Raw genomic sequence first — 23,964 nt, 5'->3', positions numbered from 1 at the left:
TTTTTAAATGTACTAGCCATGTAATACTGAGACTGTGGTTGCATTGGGGCTAAAGAAATAGAATTATGATAATGCTGCATGTAAAAAACCTTCTAAAATAATTTATATGTTTCAATTATGCTTTCTGTTATAAATAGTGCAAGAAATCATTTTTAGCTGTAGTATTTTTCTGTAGGCCTTACAATATGAAACACTTTTCATTTTCTTAAATAGAGAGTTCAAGTATCAGTTACTAATTCCATGAGAGAAATGAGGATGGCATTATCATTTTTAAAATGCAGTATACAGACAAATGCTTACCATGGCAACTATCAGTTCACAGGGTAAGGGAAAAGTCATAGGGAGTTTACAAGTGGTTTCTCTTTTATCGGCCTAGATGGCATATATGATTTTTTTTCTTTTTTCTTTTCTGTGCTGTTGCATTGACAAGGCAAGTCAATTGACTGTTTTAATTCTTTAATTTTTAAACGAAGAACTGCAAGTGTGCCATTTCTAGAAAACCAAAGTACATATTCCCTGTCAGCAGAAGGATTTGTTAAGAAACCGTTCATAAAACATATTATTAAAGCCTGTCACTTTGGGCATAAACATATTATTAAAGCTTGTCACTTCTTTATAAGATGTCTTAAAGGCATTCATTTTATTGGCCAAATTGAAGTTTCTGCTTTTTTACACATGGACTTCTTAAAAAAATAATTTCCTTTTTGCCTGCTACTAAATTACAGTATATTGAAGCAAAAGACAATAATGTTACTTGCAGAGTTTTCTTCTATATTTAAAACAGCATGCTGGTGTATTTGTACACTTCAGTTATAATTCTGATACTATACATTTTAAAAATAAAGTGTTCTCAATGCAAATTTTAAGCTCAGAATGGCATCTGTGTTAAGTAATGTCGATTTGGTGTGACATTTAAATTACACAATAGATGCATTGTTATCAGAATGAATAGTAACATATGAGCTTAGCCTATCCTGTATGTGGCCTCATGTAGGCAGGTACAGTATTAATCTTACACGTACCCTTCCAGTTGCATTATATTTAGGTAATGGGAAAGCAAATTATTTAATAGTAACTAGTCTTATTAAGCATATAATTGAAAGAATGAGTGGCCAAAGGATAATGAATTCCATTATTCAAATAGAGGTCATATTAATGTTTGTCTGGCTATGTGTAGTTCTAATTCAGCACTTGGGATATTGTTTTCAAAAATATTAGCAGAACAGTAATAGGTGCTTATTTTGAAGATAACGACATTTATTTCTGCTGTGATCTAAGTTGTAAGCATACGGTATGCTTTTTAAAAATGCAAAGTTGGTGAAGTTTTGTATTTGAGAAAGAACTTCCTGACACAAAAAAAATGTTATTTCTCATTGGAACCATTTTTTTTTATTATTATTAAAAAAAATATTTTGTTACATAAACAACACATGCCCACACCAGTGGGAAAAGAAGAAATCAAAACACAAAAAAGACAAAAAACAGAAAACAAGGCAGGGGGAAAAAAAGAAAAAACAAAACAAAACAAAAGAAAAAGGGGGGGGGGAGAAACCATTTTTAAAAAGTATTTGGCATATGCCTCTACCAGATCTGTCTTTATGCCTCATCTTTAAGTTAGTAATTTGACCACTTAATTTATTGTTATAAGAGGAGATCACTGATGCTTGTGTCAATGGGTAGCCTTTCATTGGCCTCCTCTGTAAAGAGAAGAAATAAAGCAGGTGCTTTAACCCACTGGCACATACTCTGACACCTTGCTCTCACTGAAGACCTTTTGTAATACCTATTAAATATACAGGATCCCTAATTTTGAAAAATCGATTGTACCTTCTCTAGCTTATTAAAGGTACATATGAGTTTTAACTAAGACATATTGTTAGTGTGGTCATTTTGATCTTGTGGTTGCATTTCACTTTGATCTTAGTAATAAATACCAGACTATTTAATCTTAAAGTACATTTATTCATATATATATATATATATATATATATATATATATATATATATATATATATATATATATATATATATATATGATTATTTAGATCTCCATTGTAAATGAAATTCTGCTATGAAAAACCAGTAAATATTGGACAATAATGACTTTCTGCTTATTTTAGCTTATTCCAGGAATTATGGACCATCACCATCAGTTTCTTTTCACATTTGTTCCTATACAGTAGAATCTCTGGTCATGATCATAATTTGTTCCATAACTTTGATCACAAACCAATTTGGTCATGACCCAACCTAATTTTGGAAATTTGGCACTTACAAAAACAATGGCACTGAAGGGGAAATTAGCTGCGGGGAAAAAAAGTGATTTTGGGGGGGGTCGGAACCCGATTTGACCGTGGTCAGAAGCATTCGTGACCAGAGGTTCTACTCAGGCATGGGTTGCTACCAGCATTACTGTCGGTTCAGTGCAAAAACATTTTTGTTTGCGCGCGCTTCACTCATGCACACACTAAATGTGCGTTCTGCGTGTGTGCGCATTTACACCCAAAAATTAGAAAAGGGGGGGGGGATTTACACCAAAAACATTAGAAAAGGAGGGGAAATTACATTTCTGCAGTGGAGATTGTTCTGCCCGTGCACAGAACCCAAAATCAAGATCGCGCTGCCGATAATAAAACCGGTTCAGGTGTGTGGGCGGCCAAGTTACTACCTACTCAGCTGAACCAGGGCAAACTGGTACGAACCAACCTCTGGTTCTACTATACTCAAAACTGCCTGACTCTTAGGCACATATAATCAGTATAATAAAACAATATTTAGGAAAATATTTTAAGAATTGGAAAAAATTACACCATAAATAAGTACAATTGTAGATAGATTTACCATTAAATTACATTTTCTTTCATACAAGATATATTAAAGTATAAACTTCAATAGCATATTTTTAAGGCATGAAAGTAAATCCTTTCTGAATATCTAAGCTTTTTAAGAATAACTTTCTTTGAGAATGCAGGACCATTAAATCAGCTAGTTGCAATAGAACATGCTTAAATAGTAGCCATCTAAAGCTCCCTCTTTTAATTACTAGTAGAAAAACCTCCCATATAGTTTGTCATAGTTTACATATAAATTTATCAACAGGAAAATAGCCAATGTGAATGATCCCCATATATTTGCACTACAGGAATCAAAAATACATTAAATTAAAATGTATTTTATTGATGTTATTGTAATTTCTTTGATTGCTGTGAGGTGTCCAGAGGTGTTGGGACGTGAGGTGGCATACAGCTTAGTAAATTACTATTTAATTACACACTGAAAAATATAAATAAGAACCATATAGAGTGATTTTGGAATTTTGGTGAAACCATTCTAATTTAGCAAGAACTTGTTAGATCAGTTAATCTGACAGGTAAATCAACTTATAACAAAGCTTTCATTTGATAACTGGTGAAAAAATGTTGTTGGCTTTTACAAACACTACAGGTTATTTGAAGGCCTTTAATGAATGACTTCGTAAACACTAGATCAATTTTCTGTATGAATTGGTCTATTGTCAAACATGGAAGATTGCTTACTTCCAATCCCTCAGCACGTACTATGTTGACCTATGCCATCAAATGATATTCTGTTGTATTTCCTTGTATACATACAAATAATACATATATAATGTGATGTTTTAAAAACTGTGGCTTTCACAAAGTATATCTTTCAGTTTATATTTTTATTTACATGAATTAAATCAGATACCATTTGAATTGATAGTGTTGACTGTAAAATCCATGTTCTCTAGTTGAGTCAGTAAATATTTTGGTATATATTTAGTAAGAAGTATTATATTTATTAGGTAGAAATATTTTAGTAAGTAACATCAGTAATATTTTCTGATACTTCCATTTTGTCTATAAGTCCTAAGTTTCAAAAAAAAACTGAGTAGGAATTTGTCGCATTGTGAATTTGTTGCATTTTATTTCAATTCATATTCTTTCTATACCTAAAAAAAAGTTGCAGTATAGGTTATTATAAAAAGCTTTCCTAAAATGTGCATAATCACTTTTAATTATTAAAATATCAAAGCTCACCAATAAAAATCTTTATAAACAAATTGCACAAATTAAGATAAAACTAGATAGTATAAATGCAAACACTGAAATATTGAAGAAAGCTCAGAACTCTAAAAAACTTAATTGCTAAAATGATAAGTATGTAAAATGCTAAAATGCAAAATACTGAATTCTAGACAGATTATTAAAATGTACCTAGCTTAGACAAAGCATAAGTGCTGAAAATCTAACGTATTTAAAAGTTGCTTTATTTAATTGTTAATCTGATACATATGCAAGATACTAAAATATAGAATCCAAAATTCTAAATAGGTTTCAGAAGTTAAAATATGTCTTATAGGAATAAAATATAAATTAAATTACTAAAATACTCCCTTAAAGGGTTTTTAAAAACATCTTCGTTGCTAATCAATTAAGTATAGAAAAACTAAAATATAAAATGATAATATATTGAACAGCAAAATGCTAAAATAATAAACCATTGAAATGCTTTCCCAAAAAACTTATAGTTCTTTTCTCAGTCAATAAAAGTTGTTATTTTGTAAGCAATGTACCATACCCCAAAATTATTTTAAAATCCTATAAATTTGAAGTATCAAAGTTCTAAAGGTGTTTCCATTTTGGTGCTATGAATATTCTGTTACCAACATAAATTGTGATGATTTCTTCATTTTGAATATTGTCATTTTCTCCCTCAAGCAATCATAAAGAACATAATTCTTGTTAATGTAGAGGGTGAATACATTAGATGTCCAAAACCTTTGGACATCTAATGTCTAAAACCTAGATGTTTCCAAAACCTTTAGATTTAGGCAATCCCAGCAAACTTGCCCATTAGTTCTAATGTTTCTATATCTCTTCCAATTGACTTTAAACACAGACTTTGATTTTTTATGAGAATGAAGTTGGAGTTTAAATATTAATATGTTGGTTTCAATGAGTTTTTCTTAATCTTTCTGGAGGTTAATTTAAGAGTTTCTGCAGCTATATACATTTTATATGTTATAGATTGTAGATTTAATTCATTGACCCTTACATCCACATATAATTTAGCATATTGTTCCCTGAGTAGATCTATAGAATTGTTACCTAATTTATAGTTTTCCAATTTCTTAGGCAAAGGTGAGTGTACCAACATAACAAAGGCAACGTTATCAACATTCAATACTGAGAAGTTTCTAATTAGATTTTCAGTCTGATAATTTTTGTTAAAACAGATATTGGTTCCAATTAATATGATTAGCAACCAGTGGATTTAACCTACTGGCCATACTTGAATATTTTGAGATTTAATTCAGAAATAAGTCTATAATATGTAATATGCAATTTATCTTCCCCTTCCTGTGGAGACTGTGCTATTATAAGTTTGCTTCAAAAGTTCAAGAGGAAGCTTCCTTGTAAGTAGACCTATCGAGTAACATAAATGTGGAACTGTTCCTAAAATTTAAATGTGGAACTATTTTCTTAATTGCTGCAACTTCATAGGACCCTGGAGAACATTATACCCCTATCCAGTCAAGTTTCAGGCTGGGGGATGGTATTGAAACAGCTTTGGTTGTATTTGTCTTGCAGAACTGGAATGGAGAAAGAGCAGTTAGTTCTGCTTGATCTTTCAATGGCTTGCCATAAATCAACCTTGTGCTCTTCTGGATCACCTGCAGGCATTAGGAGTGAGGGTATAGAATTGTATTGGTTCTCTTACTGTCTCTTACATACATCAGGTCCAATCAGTATTAACACCAGGGAAGAGATGACCCCTAATGTGTGGGCTACTCCTTGTCTTTACACTTTTGCCCTTGCTGTTTACCATCTACATGAGGCTGCAGAATGAGATAATTTGGGCTCATCTGTCATCCATATACTAATGCAACCTAGTTCTATGTCTTGTCTCCAGACTGACCAGACAGTGCTGTCAAGTTCTGGTCCGTTTGCTGGAGGTGTGCAGACCTGGCTGGAGATTCAGAATCACACTCGGGATAAAATCTGGCAAGACCATGTGGCTATTCTAAATGTGAATGGAATTCTTCAGAACTGGCATACTATCTGAGTGCCTTTTTGAATTCGCAATTCCTGATTAAGAACCAGATAACTGCTGTGGCAAGGAAGGCCTTTGCACAAATTCATCAAATCCATCAATTGTACTTGTACAATTTTCCAGGAGGGCTTTTGGACCTGCTTTGGTTACATCTTCTATGGGTTATTGCAGGGCCCTCTACATGGGGTTGCCTTTGAAATCCACTCAGAACTGCAATTGGTCCAGAATGCAGCAGCACGTAAACATCTCCATTTTGTGAGCAGCGCTGGCTACCAGTAAGCTTCTGACTGCAATCCATGGTGTGATTACCACTTATAAAATCTTCCATGACATAGAGCCTGTTATATGAAGGAACATCTGTCTTCTATAGTTTTTGCTCATCCTGTACAGTCAGGCAAAACCAAGAAGCTTCCAGTCTTACCCATTAAACAGTGTTTAATCAGGCTTAATTAGGATCAGGCTTTCTATATTGCAGAAGTTAGAGATTAATTTGGACCCCACCCTGATATATCCAGTTAGCTTTTAAAAGTTGGCTGTTCCCCCTGGTCTTGGACTCAAAGATACAAGTCTCTTAGGCAGAGATAGACATGCATGCAGGCAGGCAGATCTTTTTTAGATGTTCTTTTTGATTGGGGGGTGGGGAGCATATCCAGAAACCTGTTGTTCTTTTGGATTCTTTCTTTTATAGCAATAGCAATAGCAGTTAGACTTATATACCACTTCATAGGGCTTTCAGCCCTCTCTAAGCAGTTTACAGAGTCAGCATATTGCCCCCAACAACAATCCAGGTCCTCATTTTACCCACCTTGGAAGGCTGAGTCAACCCTGAGCAGGTAAGATTTGAAGTAGCTGAAGTAGCCTGCAGTGCTGCATTTAACCACTGTGCCACCTCGGCTCCTTTTAGCTTTGGGTTGTCTTCATATTGTATACTAACTAGAATCACAATGAAGTCAGGTGGTGTTTTAAAGTTCTTTAAAAAAAATCAATTTCTCCATAAAAAACAAAATATTGAAAGTGGACTTGGCTAAGGAGACTTTCTAATGAAAACTCTTCCATAGCCAGAAGCAACCACAGAGGTCCCCTTTCCTTAATTAAAGTAATTCTTTTAATTTCAGAATGAGAGACATTTACAAGAAAATCCCTAGGGGTTGACTTTTGAGGCAGATCCTCACTGTGGCCACACTTGTTAGATTAAGAATAAGGATAAAGCTATTATCTTCTTTCTTCAAAAGCAAAATAGCTTTTTGGCTTTCTAAAAACTAGCACTTGTATGATTACAAAAGCTTCCCATGAATCACAATGTACTTCCTCAGATGCATAGAATCTACCTGTAGTTCTGAGAGATAATTATACATGCTTTTGCTTGGTAAGAGAAAGGAAATGAAAATTATGGCTGGGAAAATAAGTGGTAAAACCTTTATGAAACAGGTGTAAAGTTTTCCCCAGTTTCCACATTCCTCTATTTTTCTATCTCTTCCTCTTCCTGCCCTGTGTGAACACCTGTATGTATTCTTCTTCAGTGTATTCTTCAATCCATGAGCCACAAAAATATACGGGGGGGGGGGGTCACTGTTTTCTTGATTCCAAATTATTTAGATTTGCATCCAAGACAGCATAGGAGAAGCTTAGGAACAACTCTGTGAATGTCCTAGACATTCAGACAGAGCCTTGACTTGAACCCTATTGAACATTTTTGGAGGGACCTGAAAATGACTGTCCAGTGATGGTCGCCATCCATCATAATTGAGCTTGAGAACATTTGCAAGGAAGTATGGCAGAAAATCCCCCAATCCAGGTGTGCAAAGCTTGTCACATCATACTCCAAATAACTCGAAGCTATAATTGTTATCAGAGGTGCTACAACAAAGAACTGAATGAAGGGCCTGAATACTTATGCCAATGTGATATTTCAGTTTTTTCACATTTTAGATCACATTTATGCAGAGATATTGATCACTCAAAGGGTTCACAAACTTTTAAGCACCATTGTTAAGTTACAGTTTTCATCAAATATTTCAATGTTTATTTTGTTAATACATTATCAATTGTAACCGTATTCTTTCATGGTAGAGTTTTCATTGTTGATTATTTCCTGAATGTTCCAGTAAACAAATTTAAATGAAGCACTTTAGAAACCATTCTATATGCTAAAAATATGACTTAGTACTTTATCAGGAAAGCGCAATCTACAGGTTTAATTTGCTTTCTCATTATATTTTTGATATTTTCTTTTAGAGAAGCTCAGTCTAAATGATTTCCTCTATAGCTGGGTTACTATTGCTCCTTGTGCAAAGGAAGACAATTCAATTTTATACTCTTTAATTCTTTCCGTTCTTCCTGCATGACAGCAGTTTTAAATTGATTTTTATATGGTATATTTCAAAACAGAAATGCAGACAAGAGTAGTAAAAAAAATGGTGTTAAAAAAGCTGATCAGGTAACATGGCTATATATATTCAGTTGTCTGCTGTTTTGATAAGCAGGTAGATAAAAATGAATTCCTTTCGTGTTCTGTTTTTATATTGGGAAGTATTGTATGGACAGGAGAATCCATATTCCTGGTTAATGATCTCTAAAGAAAGCATTATGGAAAAAAGCTATCATGATTAAAATCAATTTAATTAGAATTTATTGGACTTTGTTTTCTATCTTATGAGGAAGACAGTCATATGCATACAGTAGCATTATGGATTCAAGACATTTTGTATGGATGTGTATGTCACACACTATTGTGTCAGTATGGAAATAAGCTTATTTCCACTCTAATCTGTCTAGAAAAATGGCTCTCATGTCTCTTGATAATACATGGGTTTTTCCTTAAGGTTAAAAAGTCTGTGTGCCTTCGTATATTTTATTTCATGCTAAACAGAATACCATCAAAAGTTAGGTGCAAATGAATTTTTTTGACTCATTTTCAGGGCTCAGTTCAGATCCAGGGAAACTCTAAGCAGCTTACCTTCCTCTTTTTACAGTATGAAGGTTAAAATAAATGAATAACATTTGCATTACAATAGAACAACTCTTATGAACATCACAATAAATATACCCATAAAATGAGGACCTCACCATCTATAACAGATCTTCCCCCAAGGCTTCTGGAATAGCCTCATTGATAAGGCTTTCTGGAAACTCGAGGTGTCAATTTGATCATTGGGGGTACCATTCCAAGCAAGGGAAGCCACCACAGGAAAGGCTCATCATCACAGCTCCTATAGATTATGTTCTGTAATGCAGGGTCCCCCTGAGGGATCTCACTCTCCCAGAACTTAAGAATTTGACAGACCAAAACCACTGGTGAAAAGGAGGTCTAAGGGGCATCCTTGTCTTCAGTCATGAAGCATTTTAAAGGTGACAATCAGTACATTGACTTACGTACCCAGAAGAAAACTGTAGACAATAGAGTTCTCAAAATGGGAGTGTTACATGGAGAAAGTGATGCTACATTTTTGATTAGTGAAAACTTCTGAGTGATCTTCAAAGATGGCTCCATGCAGAGTGCTTTTCAGTAATTCAATTTAGGATTATTCAGAGGTTATATGAAATGGGCCACTGAAAGCAGAGCCTGCCCATCTAAAAGAGAATATAACTGATACACCAGAGATACCTGCATCTATCTGCTCTTAAAGTAGGATCTGCAAGTCCAAAGGCATTCCTCCCGTCAGATCATCACCCCCAGGCTTCATGTAGAACGGGTGTCAAACCCACGGCATGACAGCAGCATCACGTAACGTATTGGGACTTTTCCCCCCTTAGCTAAACCAGGCGGGGTGGAGCCAGCAAGTGACGCATCTGGCCTGCGGACTGCGAGATTGTCACCCCTGATATAGAACATCATTCCCTGAAGGACCTCTCACAATAGAGCCATCCCCTCTTCCACTATTAGGATGCTACACACATACATACATACACACACACACACACACAAACACACACACACACACACACACACAAAACATTGACTCTAAGTATCCTCCAAGAAAGAAGAGAGACATTGTGAAACAGTATTCTCTACTCCCAGGGTTTGGAGGCAGTCCAGAAAGATACCACAATCAATGGTATCAAAAGCTGCTGAGGGATTCAGCAAGACCACAAAACTCACAGTTCTACTGACTTAGTCTCGCCAAAGGTCATCCATCCACAAGAACTTCCACCACAGACTTGATATGATTTTTGAGCCTGAAATCTGACAGAAAGGGATCTAAATAGTCTCCTTCCTCAAGATCTTTTCACAGTTGCAGACCATCGCCTTTTTGACTAACCTTACTAAAATTGGAAGGTTGGAGAATGGATGATAGTTGCATAATATTGCCATATTGATGGCTTCTTGAGGAAAAGGCACACCCCAGCCTCCTTCAAGGCAAGCAGAACTCTACAGTTTCTACTGGCATCTCCACTGAAACCTCTTAAGAAGGTTGCCGTGTTCTATTTTGTCGCAGTTGCCATTGGAAGAAATTGAGCTTAAATGTGTTCTAGTTTGATATGACAAGCTGCTGCTTTGGGGATTGATTTTTTTCCCCTAATGCCTGCTATTGCCTTAACTGTTTATCTTTGTATTGCTCTTTGAGAGAGAGGGAGGGAGAGAGAGAGAGAGTGTATGTTTTTGTGTGTATGTGTTCTCTTTTTTTCTCCTTTTTGGTCTCTGACAATCAGTGTATTTAGAACTGCAGAGACAAAAAAGGATAAAACAAGTAGAACTGCAAAAAATATTTCAAAGGAAACAATTCTTTACAAAAAAATATAAATTATAGAAAATCCACTTTGGTCAGCCCTCCCTAGTAAACCAGATAGGAAACAGTTCTACTTTATTCTAAGGCTACATTAACAAAATCTTGCAAGTATGAAAGTATGAACTTCCCACCACCACTTTGAAGTGCCCAATCGATTAAGGAACGTCCTTTCTAAGTTTCTTCCTCTTGACCATTAGCCACTTGGGCTCCTCCCTCTTTCTCTAGGCAGCATCCTTTCCACTCTTTCTCCAAGGTCATCCACACATTCCATCACAAATTCATATTTGCTTGTTACTGTTCTCATACTTTCAAAAATATTATTTCTGAAACAGTTAGCAAGTCATTATTTTTACAACACCGTGACACAATGCTGAGAGATGGTAACTACTGTTAGAAGGGTAGAATTAACAATGGATAGAAAATTCCATTTGCTAGTCTATTTTTTTAAGTAAACATATTGTTACTAAACATAGTAAGGAAGCACAAGATTATTCCCGGTATGTATGCAGGGACCATTGGATACATAAGGATCCAATGAAAAGTCTTTTTAATTCTTACAGATATGCATTGCAAAAATACATTCTAGCTAATTATGCTGTGTTACAGTAACTGCATTAAAGTTATGCTTCAGATAGAAATTTGTTTCCTAATATTTTTGTTCTTAAATTTAAAAAAAATAACATTGGTTCTGTAATTCCTGAAGAAGTAGATAAATTCTTCTAATCTGTCAGCATTGGCCTCCAGTTTGTTAAATCCTAGCCCTTCCTAGATTGTCAAGGTAGCCCAGGAGGTGATCAAAAGGACGAGTCCATGTGATGAGATCATCTTCTTTTGAGAGAGGAGATGATCCCTCAAGGACTTGAAAGAGGCAGGCTTCAGCTCAATTCTACAAGAATGAGTGGCTGTGGTTGTGGCTGTTTGGCCTAGGCCAGGGGTATCAAACTCATGCCGTCACAAGACGTAGCATGACTTTTCCCCACTTCATTAAACCGGGGTTGGCATGGCCAGCGCATGACGCATCGAGTTTGACACCCCTGTCCTAAGTCAAGGACATTTCTGCAATTGGTGTTGGATGGGTTCTATTTCCCACTTGAGACTGGGGTGCAACCTGAGGGCCCTTCTGGACTTGCTGCTATTGCTCAAAACCAGATGGCAGCTAGAGCCAGGAGAACCTTTACAGAAATTCATCTAGTATGCCAGCTGCAACCTTGCTTTGACTGGGGGTGGGGGGGGGGGCTCCAGACAGTCCTGAAATCACCTCATAACTGAATTATTGCAAGTGCTCTACCTCCCCTTGAAACCTACCTGGTTCAAAACACAACAGTACAAGCAGTAATGAGCACTTCTTGTTATGCCCATGCGTCATTGCTACTCCATGCGTTGCATCGGTTGCTTAGCTTACATGTACCAGTTCTTATTTATAAAGTCCTCTATGGCATTAGACCTGGTTATCTGGGGGACTGTATCTGCAATTGTCTCTGCTCTTCTGGCATTTCATGCAGAATGGTGGCACCCCAGGTCCCCTCAATTAAATAGTGGTATCTTGTGGAACCTGGGAAATTTGTTTTCTGTTTCACTACCCCCTGCCTTCTGGAACAACATCCTCCCACAAATACATTTGGCATCCATACTCTTGGAGTTCTACAAGGCCCTTAAAACCTGACTCTATTCTTCTGGAGTCCCTGCCATGTTTTTATTGATGTGTTTTTAGTCCAGGCTGCCATTTTTTAAATTGTATGTTTGGATACGAAATGCCGCCCAGAGTCTTGTGACTTGAGTAGTCGTGATTGATTGCATTGCCAGCAGTGGTGGGTTTCAAAATTTTTTAGAACCTATTCTGTAGGTGGGTAGGTGTGGCTTAGTGGTCATGTGACCAGTGGGAGTGACCAACTTGTAAAATGTGGTGAAACTCATTTAACAACATTCTTGCTTAGCAACCAAAATTTTGGGCTCAATTGTTATCATAAGTTCTCTCTCGTTTTCTTTCCTTCCTTTTTTTCTTTTTTCTTCCTTCTTTCTTGTGTGTGTGTGTGTGTCTCCCTCTTTCATTCTTTCCTTCCTTTCTTTTTCTTCCTTCCCTTCATGTCTCTCTCCCTCTTTCTCTTTCCTTCCTTCCTCTTCCCCTTCCTTCCTTCTTTCTTGTGTATCTCTCTCTCCCTCTTTCTTCCTTTCCTTCCTTCCTTCCTCTTCCTCTTCCTTCCTTCCTTCTTTCTTTCTTGTTTCTCTCTCCCCACTTTCTTCCTTCCTTCCTTTCTTCCTTCCTTCTTTCTTGTCTCCCCAACTTTCTTTTTCTTTCTCTTTCTTTGTCTCTCTTTTTTCTCTCTCTCTCTCCCTTCCTTCCTCTCTTACTCTTTCTCTTTCTTTCTCACTCTCCCTCCCCCCTCTCTCACACACATACCTTCCAGTTGGCGAAAATCTCTGTCTTGCCAGGTGGAAGGCTGGCAAAAAAGCCTCATTTTCCTTGCAGTCTGCAGTTCTCAGAGGAAGGAGGCAGGGAAGCGAGCCCCAGGCCTCATCTCTGCCTCCTTCCTCGAGAGCTGGCTTCAGGGACAGCCAGCCTCTCCCGCCACTGCGCCCTTCACTTGTCTTCCACCCGGAGGCTCCCATTTTGCCTCTCATGAGACTGGGTGCTGCAGAACATACAGTGAAGATGCATCCATGTCACCACCAGCAGCAACAGAGGGGTAGCAGCGGTGGCGGTGGCTGGTCTCTGCTTCTGTGGGCATGGCTGCTCTCTTCTCCGTGTGCTTTGCAGTTTGGCTGGAGATAAGCGCTGCTGAAGTGGCACTTCACTTTCTGCAGCTCGGACACTGTGAAAGTGGGAGTAGCACTGTCTGGGTTTGGGGAAAGGCAGCCGGGGCCGGACTGCCACAACCGATCCTCCACTGACCCCTAAAGAGGAAGTGGCTGATCCTCTTCTTTAGGGGTCAGCGGAGGATCGGCTGTGGCAGCCTGGCAGAGCAGCACGTGGAGCCCATCTCCCCGCGGCTTTTCCTTCAGCTGGCAGGAGGAGGAGAGAGAAGCCGCTTCAGCCACTCTCTTCCAGAAGCCCTGCTGGGACCAAAAAGGCACCCTTTTGCCCAGGAAGGGATCAGCTGCGGATGTGGAACCACAGGGGCTTTTCAAGTGTGTAAGCTGAGCAGAAGGAATGGCTCTTTCCCAAAGATGGTCTCACTCACTCCAGAACAACTTGTGTAAGACAGGACAGGCAGGTGGGCGGGTGCGTGACTCTGCCTGGGAAAACGTAGAAGGCATGGAATCAGCTCTGCCTGAAGGCAAAAAGTCTTGGAGCTCTCCCCACGTGCCTGCCAGCCAAAAACCCCCAGGAGGCTTCTGCTGGCGGGCGAGTGGAGAGGGGGGCTCCAAGCCTTCTCACCTTCAGGCAGAACTGATTCCGCACCTTCTACCTTTTCCTGGGCAGAGTCACGTGCCCGCCAGCCTGCCTGTCTTGTCTTACACAAGTTGGCCAGCTGAAGCCTCCCATCTTTCCTGAGCAGCCAGCAGCTGCAAGAGGTGTGAAGGGGAGGCAGTTGGGCCACGGCTTAAGTCCCGATTCGCGCCGCAGAGGCAAAATGCCAGCCTTTGAGTTGCAAAGGTGAGAGGTGCTCGCCCACCTTTGCTCAGCTTCATGTGGGGGTGCTCGATGAGCCAAACAATTCAGTGTGAATGGCTGGGCTCCTCCTCCTCTTTTTCCCCGCTACATTGGCCGCGTGTGTGAGGGAGTGCCTGTGCGTGGACTCGAGCCTTGCTCTCGATGAAGGAGGCAGAGATGAGGCCCAGGGCTCGCTTCCCTGCCTCCTTCCTCCAAGAGCTGCGGGCGGCAGGTTGCTGCCCATTGCAGGTGCCCAGAGCAGCCTCAACTACTGTCTCCCCAACTCCTCCAGGCCCACGCAACCTTCCTGCCAGCACTCCCAGTACTGTTGGGTGGCCGCTCCTTCATGCCCCGTTGCTGTCTGCAGTTGGGCTTTTGGCCACTCTTTCTCCTTGTTCCCCTTCCTGGCTGGGAGATGCTCCAGGACAGCCCCACCACCCTGGGCAGGCGCTGGGTCGGTCAGCAGCCTGCGCACCATTGCCATGTGACTTTTATAAACAGAAATTAACCAACTTCTTTTAAACTTTCCATTTCAATGAGAATTTTTCTAAAACTTCCTAAATTCTCATTGAAATGGAAAGTTTAAAAGAAGATGGTTAATTTCCATTTATAAATGGCGGCCAGCTGGGAAAGCATCCACAGGAGCTGAACGGTTCGAGTGTGGCTTCAAAGGCTGAAAGGGAAGCTGCACCCCCTGCCAGGCGCCCCTCCCCTTCATGCCGTACTTTTGGAGCTTCCCACCTACCCACCTCGGCTGCCGAAGGCCAGCAGAGTATGCCCAAGGGCGCTTCACCTCACTGTGATCTGAGGGATATTGTTGCCTTGGTAGGACATCTTCCCCTTGAGGCCGCACCTGCCATGCGAGAAGGAGAGCAGCGGAGGCAAAGTGGCCTTTCTGGGCTCATCTGAAGAAATCCGTCCCCCTCCCCCCTTCCTTCTCTTTGAGAAGCGGTTTGCAAAGTTCCAGTTTTGCCAGGCGCTTGTCAAAAAGAAGGAAGCATGGGCTTCTTCCAATAGCTGAGTCCGGCAAATGAAATGAGTGGGTGGGGCAAGCATGGTATGGACACGTGGGGAGAGAGAGAGAGAGCGATGACTGGGCAGGCGAGGGAGTGAGCAGGGGGGGCAGGCCAGGGGAGGGGCCATTCTGGTATGGGGCCTCTGGAAGCCCCAGTACGGGAAGGCATGCTAAATTCTACGACCACGATAGGCACATACCGGTGCGTGCTGGCTGGAACCCCGCTCTGACAGACAGCCAGCTTGGGTGTGGCATTTTTGTCCATCTATCAAATTCTTCCCAAAGACCTGGGATAGTCAGATGTTGTTTAATGATATAGTGATAGATGACTGATGACGGATTTTGTTGGTGCTTTTGGTATTCAAGTTGTTTTGGGATTGCATCCTAGGTGCTTATTACTATTAGCTGTCTTTGCTTTCTTTTGCTACAGTTGTTCTATTTCTGTTTGCAGGTTCTTGTATTTTGTGATTTTCTCCAGATCTTTCTCTTCTTTTCTACTACCTCCAGGTACTGCAACATCCACTATCCAGACTTCTTTGTCTTTTTTATCAGCGTATTATTACTATTATTATTGTTGTCAACAACACTAAAATAATATTAATATTAATTCTGATTCTGAAAGAAGGACCAAAAATTACATTGATAAGTAGCTTATGTAAATTATATTCATGTTGTTATTTTTACACTGTAAAAAGCCTGATAAAGTCCACATTCCAATTTTGAACAATTCTTAGGTTTACATGGGATCATGAAGAGAGTCGGACACAACTTAATGACTGAACAACCAGGTTACTTTACACTGAAAATTTGACTTGGTTTGACAATTATTTTGATCTGGAAGAAGTACTTTGTATCTATTTAGGTTTCTAGCTTTTTTAATATTAATCGACAATAATGCACATTTTGTCAGGGTTCCAGGTAATAGACTCAAGCAAAACTCCGAGGCAAGTAGATTCCTTAAAGAATAGCTTTATTGGATATATCGTATTGGCAAAATTCTGGTGAAAACTGACTCTGAGGATTCCCAATTAATTAAAAGCAAAAGTTTTTCACTTTCTCAAAACAATCAGTCATATGGTCCAATTACGGCTCCGTCTGGTTGCCTGGTGACATTACTCCTCCTTCCTCTGACCAGGTATGAGAATGTCCTTGGTTCCCAAGAGAAAGTATTTTATTTTTGCTATTCCCCACCCCCAATCCCTCAGCTCCAGTGTGGCAACACTGAAGCTCCAAGATGGCTTTGGTCAGGTCAGCTTCAGGATTGACACATTTACTATTTGTTGTATTTCAGTCACAGATAATAGTAATCCCATTTAACTTTATTTCCAAATATACAATAAAAATAATAATCTGCAGAGGTTAGTATGTAGTTGACATTGATTGCTCTTGAAAGTTGAGCAGAATCGGCCCTGATTAGAATTTGGAGAAGAAACTATGAAGACATCCCAAGACTGTGGAATAGGCTAACTTCTTTAATAAACCACATTTTTAAAGAAAGTGCTGCTATAGTAGTACCAAGATAATACATGGCTGTGTCCCTGTCATAATGCAAAATTGGACATGAATCAAAGAAGACTTGATTTATTATTAAATCAAGTCTGGCCTAGAACAGTGGCCCCCAACCTTTTGGGCACCAAGGACTGATTCTATAGAGAGAGGTTTTTCCATGGAGCAGAGGGGACATTATTTCATGTGCTGCCTGCATTCCATGGATGGAGCTTCTGGCATGACACAGATCGGTGCTGATCCACGGACTGGTGAGGTTGGAGACCCCTGGCCTGGAAACTCCTGACATGACATTACTGGGCTCACAATATCACACCAAACCATAACAGGGCTTATTGAATTTGTGTACTGTATTGTGCAAACAGAACAACTGTGTTCAGAAATTTTCTATTTCTGGCAGTGTATGTTTTCTTCTTACGGTTGCCTAGTTTTTCTCATCTTTTATTCCTTCTTTTCTTTATCATTGTATCTGTTTATTATTGAATATGTTTTTATTTGTGAATATCCAGAGTTCCTAGCAGCTGGTCAGTATGAAGGGTTGGGAAATAAACAAGCCATTGTTTATTGTTTAGCACGTTATCTGCACTAGGATCAGCAAATCATTATCAAAACAAGCTATGGTATGAATCAAACTTAATTGGCTGCCATTTATGTGTTCTGCCATTCAGGAGGCAGGTTTAGGCCTAAGCACAAAGTTGTTCCCCAGTGAATAGAAGCTAATGCCAACTTTGATTCTCATTATGCTAGTGTCTAGAAACCTTAGTAGACTTTTTTTTTTCATAATAGAGGCATAAATTTTGAGACCAGTCAAAACCTGGTTATGTACATAGCCCACAGCAATTAAGTAAAGCAATATGCATAAGTAAGTAATATGAACCTAACTATTGTGGCCTTTTGCGACCTATTGACAAGCAAAATCACTGGGGAAGCCAAATTCACTTCCTGTAATGGCTACAATTTTAGTTAAATATGATTGGAACTGAAAACTAATGGTTCCTATACTTATTAAATTAGCATATGTAGGGTATGTCATATGATGTCCTAGAGCAGAGGTGTCAAACTCGTGGCCCGCGGGCCGGATGCGTCACCCCCGGTTTAGCAAAGGGGAAAAAGTCGCAATGCATTACGTGGCGACAACGTGATGCTGCAAGTTTGACACCCCTGTCCTAGAGAATCCCCCTTAGATGGAGGGGGAGGGGAGGAGGTGGCATGCATGCATGCTAGCAGACAGAATTGTTAGACACTGTACAAAATGAAATATTCAGGTAAATGATATAAAATGTGAATATGGTGAAAAATATCATTTCCAGATGTACGTCTGGGGGCTAGGTTTGTTGTTGTTGTGTGTCATGCAAAACAAGCACAACATATTTAGATTTCATAATTTCTAGTCACTTTAGAATTACATTTGGAACTAACACAGTTGATGAGAGATCACCGACCATAGCCACTAGGTACAGCAGTTCATTTAGTGACCATTGAAAGTTACAATGGCACTGAAAAAAGTGACTTATGACCATTTTTTGCACTTATGACTATTGCAGCATCTCCATGGTCACACGATCAAAATGCAGACACTTGACAACTGACTCAAATGTATGACCGTTGCAGTGTCCCGGGTCATGTGATCACCTAATGCAACCTTCTGACAAGAAAAACCAATGGGAATTCATATTCACTTAACAATCCCTGTTACTAACTTAACAACTGCAGGGATTCACTTAACAACTATGGCAAGAAAGATAGTAAAATGGAGCTAAATTTACTTAACAAATGTCTCACTTTACAACAGAAATTTTGGGCTCAAGTGTGGCCGTATGTCAAGGACTACCTGTACTTCTGCTTTGCACTGTTTCGTTTTAAGTATAGTTGAATCTACACAGCCTCCTTACCCTGTATAAGGACAGCCCACTAACATGCCCTTGCCTTGAATTTCAGTGTCCTCCCCACAGCTAAGGCAGTCCAAGGATAGCTTGATACCCAATTCTGGAACTAGTATTTTCCCATCCCACCTCTAGAAAGAGCTTGCTGACAATTCAGGGTCCATATGTACATACACATATACAGTGAGATGATATGTTCCATACTCTCAATCTTGTGGCTCCATTGTTTCTTCTAGGACTGCCTCATCAATCTTGTCTCTGATTATTTAATCCATTCCTCATTCAGTTCTGGCTGTGATGGAGATTGAATCCCTAGCATCTGTACACCTTTTTTTCTCCTTCCTTCCTTCCTTCCTTCCTTCCTTCCTTCCTTCCTTTGTAAATGGGTTGATTAAGCAGCTATCTATCCATTTGCAGAGCAGGTTTTCCTGACATTGACTACATTGTTCACATGTTTATGAACATAAGACTGAAAAACACTGCTTTGGGTTGCTGTGTATGTCATTTGCCTCTTGAAATGGTTAACCTGGCAAGCAGACAAGAAATGAAAAAGAAATCTCTTGACTCCATGCTGCTGCATGGGGTCAAATACTCCAGTGATCAACTTTGGATGTGTTAAACCCATCCTTCCTTTAAGTCATACAAGCAGTTCTCGACTTATCCTTGGTCAACTGTTTGCAGTTACAACGGCCTCAGAACATGTGTATGACCAGTAAAGCATTGTTGTCCAAGGTAAAATGTCATGCCACACATACCCCGCACCCACCGGCTCCGGTCACATTGCTGCATTTTTGGTATTTATCAATCTGTTCGCATTTACAACCAGTTTCCATGTGCTGGAGAAACAGATCTCAAATCTGGTGAAAGCTCCAACAAAAGGCACAGATTGAGCCATTCAGAACATTAACATTTCCCCTTTCCTCTGGAAGGCTCAGCATACTGCATTGTGGGATGCAATGTGTAGACAGCAAAATTTAGGGAGGTGTGATTTCATGCCAGCTCTGGTGTAGAAAGAGACTGTAGCAAAGCATCTTGTGGATTTGAGTTATTATTTCAGATATATTATACCCTCTAAATCTGAAACATCCAAGGTTTGGGTTTGCATAAAACTGAACTCTAACTAAAGCTTGTGGTGGGATACAAGTCCTATTTGTGTAAACCCCAAATGACAGTTTATCAGACTATGTTGTATTGTGCAAATAGACTGAGGAGAAAAGAATTCTTATTTAATGAGCTATTTAACACCCCAAACAGAACAAATTTAAAATGCACGTATCTAACTTCCTTTTTAAAAACATGATAATTGTATTTAGCTGTTTATGTTCTTTCCTCAGGCTTTCACCTTGAAGTTGTATCATCATGAGAGAATCAGAAGAAGTGTCCAGGAGTACCTTGGACAATGAATGGAAGAGCATGAGAAAACAAAAAGAATGTGGCATATGAAAAGGATTGAATACCTGGAGGTATTAGTTGCCATACATCTGTAAAAATGGGAGTTAATTTCTCAAAATACAAATTAGCTTAGACAGTCAGCAAGCTTGGAGTTGTGCTATGGAACTAGGAATAAACATTTGTGTCCCTTTGTTGCCAGTGACAGAAAATTGATGGATTATGATTTTCCCAAGTTGGAAATACTTGTTTTTACCTATTTAGGATATCCTTATGACTACATAAGGAATAACACATTTCATAACTGCCTTGATTCAGAATGGGCAATTGACTTGTCAACAACAGCAACAAAAATGGTCAACTTTATGGACTGAGACAGAGCCTTCCAATGCACTTTGTACACCCTGGGAATTACTGTGCTGTGTGGCCACCTCCTGAAGGCCATGATGATTTTTAGAATAAGGATATCATCTTCCTGTTGATATCTTTGAAGAATCATAAGCTTAATCAGAAAAATGAATGGAAGCAAGGAATGTGACAGTGGGGACAAGGATGGAGGGCTGCCAGCAGTACAAGTCCCAGTTGGTTGGCAACGGAGGGTGGATCAAAATGGAGTCCTGTATATTAGGTAAGTATGCAGCTATGTAATTGGCTGAAAATGCCTTCATCATCAGAGTTTTGTGGAATGGGAATTGCTGAATTGGCAAGAAAATAATAGATTGCTCTTACACCCATAAACAGTAATCTCTACTATCCTGAGAAAGCAATGATAAAACAAAATGTCTAAAATTAACTCTGTCCACAAACCTGCTTAGCTCACTTTTTCAAGTGGCCTCTACATTAAGAATTAATTTGTGTGGTTTTTTTAAATGCAGATAAACCTGGGTGAAAATAGTTTTTGCAATTTCTAAATACAGATTAAACAGAGAAGCTGCTGATGGAACATATTTAATAACTTCGTAGAACATAAAAGTTCAAAGAAACGGCACTAAATTCATCTTATAAAAATATTTAAAATCCTAGGGTATCATGAGCCTTTCAATGCAGAAAGAGATTATTTAAAAGGAACTCAAAGAGCTCCACAGCTAATAATTAACATTATTTAATAATTAAGTTGACTTGTGGATACTAAATTAGATTCATTCGAGGGGATGAAAAGCAAAAAAAAAGCCCCCGTTAAAAATGTGTTGTTAATATATCACTTAAAAGTCATGTTCATATTTTCTCATTGGTTTAAATATCTGAAACTTTCACATCTATTATTGTCTGCCATAAATGTGCTTAAGAAACATATAGGGCACATAATCATGTACAGGCCTAGTGATAGGTTGTGAATCACTGAAAACCTCACTGTGAAAAACTGACATAATAAAAGAGGCTGACAAGTAATATACATCAATGTGTAGATGGTGAATGTCCTTAGTGTAACATTTTTTTTAAATCCATTAAATTAAGAAACATTTCAATTCCCACATTTAAAGTATCCTATAATCCTGCTTGGTTTTTTGGATATAATGGGAGGGGGATCCATTCCCCAAATTGGATAATCTATTGCCTCTAAATGGATGGATTTTACATTTTGGAATGTCACGAATCAGGGTGAAATGCTACTGGTTTGGACCGATTCACCCAAACCAATAGTAAAAAAAAAAATGCAACCAGTTCACCTGAACCAGTAGTAAAAAAAAAGGCTACTGGTTCGGGCAATCCGGTAGTTCCAACGATCAGCTGTGCGACAATCAGCTTTGCCTCATTATTTTTATTCGCTAGAAATTGTCGCACAGCTGATTGTCGGAACTACTGGTTCGCCTGAACTACTAGCATTTTTTTACTATCAGTTTGAACGAACTGGTAGTTGCAATGATCAGCTGTGCGACAATCAGTTATGCCGTGCGATTTAGATTTGCTAGAAAGCAGGAAGTCCTGCTTTCCTCCCCACCCACCCACCCGCTGTTCTATTACCTTTGCAGACTCAGAAAAGGCTTCTTAATCCTCCTTTTTCAGCGCTGTGCAGTAGCGCCTGCATTGCGCCTGCACGTGTGAAGTGAACCAATAGCCGACTTCAGAGCATTTCACCACTGTCATTAACTGTATGTTCAAAGTAATAACATCAAATCTGAAGAGTGATAAATTTAAGATGGCTACTTGTTCAGGAGGAAAAAAATAAGGGTTTTTTAGTTGGAACTATGTATGTCTCCCAAGAACATTATATAAACATGTTATACTCAAACTTATTAATACTGAAAATACATTGAAATATCAATTGACAGTATTGTAGAATTAAAGTTTCTTTCTGGTTCAGATTTAACCACTTTTTTTACATGCAGAATGATCAGGAGCTTCTTTCCTTGTATCCGTGGTAGAAGGGTCTTATTTCCATGTGGTACTTGTGGCAGGGAGGTTTCTTCTTGGCACCTGTACAAAAGGAGAAGAGACTGATACCTGAGTTTAGGCCTGTGTAAAGTTCCTCACTTCCACATGGTTGCTGTATTTTGATGCAAGAAGTGGCCCATAAGTTCTTCAAATCAGGGGTCCCTGCTCCAAACTATTGGCTTAGAAATGCAGAAAGAAAAGGCCTGGGATTTAAACTCAGGAATGTAGACTTCAGTTCATGTTTTGATTTTACATTCTGCCATGGGCAATCTTCTGTGTTTATATGGCTTTATTCTTCCCTGCAGTGGAAAAGATTAATCTTGCTTAGTCCTATCTATGAACCATCTGCTGAATAAGTCAATTTCTAAATGTTAAATGTCTGGAAAACCGAGGCTTACTACCATGTGTATGCAAACCTAGAAAACATTATCAGAATAATGAGTTATATGTTTCAGGAAGTAGAAATTATTTAAAGTTTCTGAAAGAATCAAGGCAACAAAATCCTATAAACAATGGGTTTATTTTTCCAAAATCGAACTTGTATTTAGCTAAACCATTATGGAGACCAAATATATTTTTCTTCTCATGTTCAAAAACAGACATGCTGTTATAAGATACCTATTAAGAAGTAAAAAAAGAGATATATTGGTATTCATAAGTTGAAGTTTATTACAATGTGCAATAAACCTAGCACATTTATCAGAAGTCTTTATTAGGTCATATGAAAAATTACCTAATAAAATTACCTTATAAAATCCATTAAAATATACTGAATGCTAAGCTAAACCAAAATATTCAAGTAGACTTTTTTGTACATTTTATTTATTCATTCGGTATGAACATTGATTTGATCATTATTATTATAAGACTTTTATTTAACATTCTGTCTTTATCTTTTATACATACATACATACTTAAAGAGAACATAAACTAACAAAACTAATGCAAAATAAGGAAGGGGAGGGAGGGAGAAAGAAAGGAAGGAAGGATGGATGGATAGAAAGAAATTTCCAGTTTCCTTTGCAGCAAATACAAGTATGGTTACAAAGTTTTTTTCTTACTATATGATTCAATGGAAAGGTTGCATGCCTTGGTGATCAGGGTGAAGTAGCCTTTTTGAGTGGCAGTGGTGCTTTGAGGGCTGAAGTTGAGGTCTAGGCCTAGTCCTCAACTTCTGGCTCAGCCTCAGCATTGCCGCCTAGTGCTGTGCATTGTGGGAGATATGACACACCAACAGAATCAAATACAGAGAGTCCTTGATTTACAACAGTTCGCTTAGTGATCATCCAAAGTTACAATGGCATTGAAAAAAGTGATTTATGATCATTTTCCACACTTATAAATTATTGCCACATCCCCATGGTCACATGATTTCAATTTGGGTGCTTGACAATTGACTCACATTTATGACAGTTGCAGTGT

General features: G+C 38.7%; 1 protein-coding gene across 2 annotated transcripts in view; it reads left to right on the top strand.

The window, feature by feature from the left end:
- The window catches only part of MBD5 (methyl-CpG binding domain protein 5), a 153,813-nt gene that overhangs the window by 76,217 nt on the left and 53,632 nt on the right, over positions 1-23,964 (top strand). For both annotated transcript variants that reach the window (XM_032211578.1, XM_032211569.1), the window contains exon 3: positions 20,115-20,797. In XM_032211578.1, coding sequence (XP_032067469.1) covers positions 20,685-20,797 — 113 coding nt within the window. In that variant the 5' untranslated portion in view covers positions 20,115-20,684. The remainder of the gene's footprint in view (positions 1-20,114; positions 20,798-23,964) is intronic.

The sequence above is a fragment of the Thamnophis elegans genome, chromosome 1 (genome assembly GCF_009769535.1).
Source record: "Thamnophis elegans isolate rThaEle1 chromosome 1, rThaEle1.pri, whole genome shotgun sequence".
Classification (NCBI taxonomy): Eukaryota; Metazoa; Chordata; class Lepidosauria; order Squamata; family Colubridae; genus Thamnophis; species Thamnophis elegans.
This window is presented reverse-complemented; position numbering and strand designations above follow the sequence as displayed.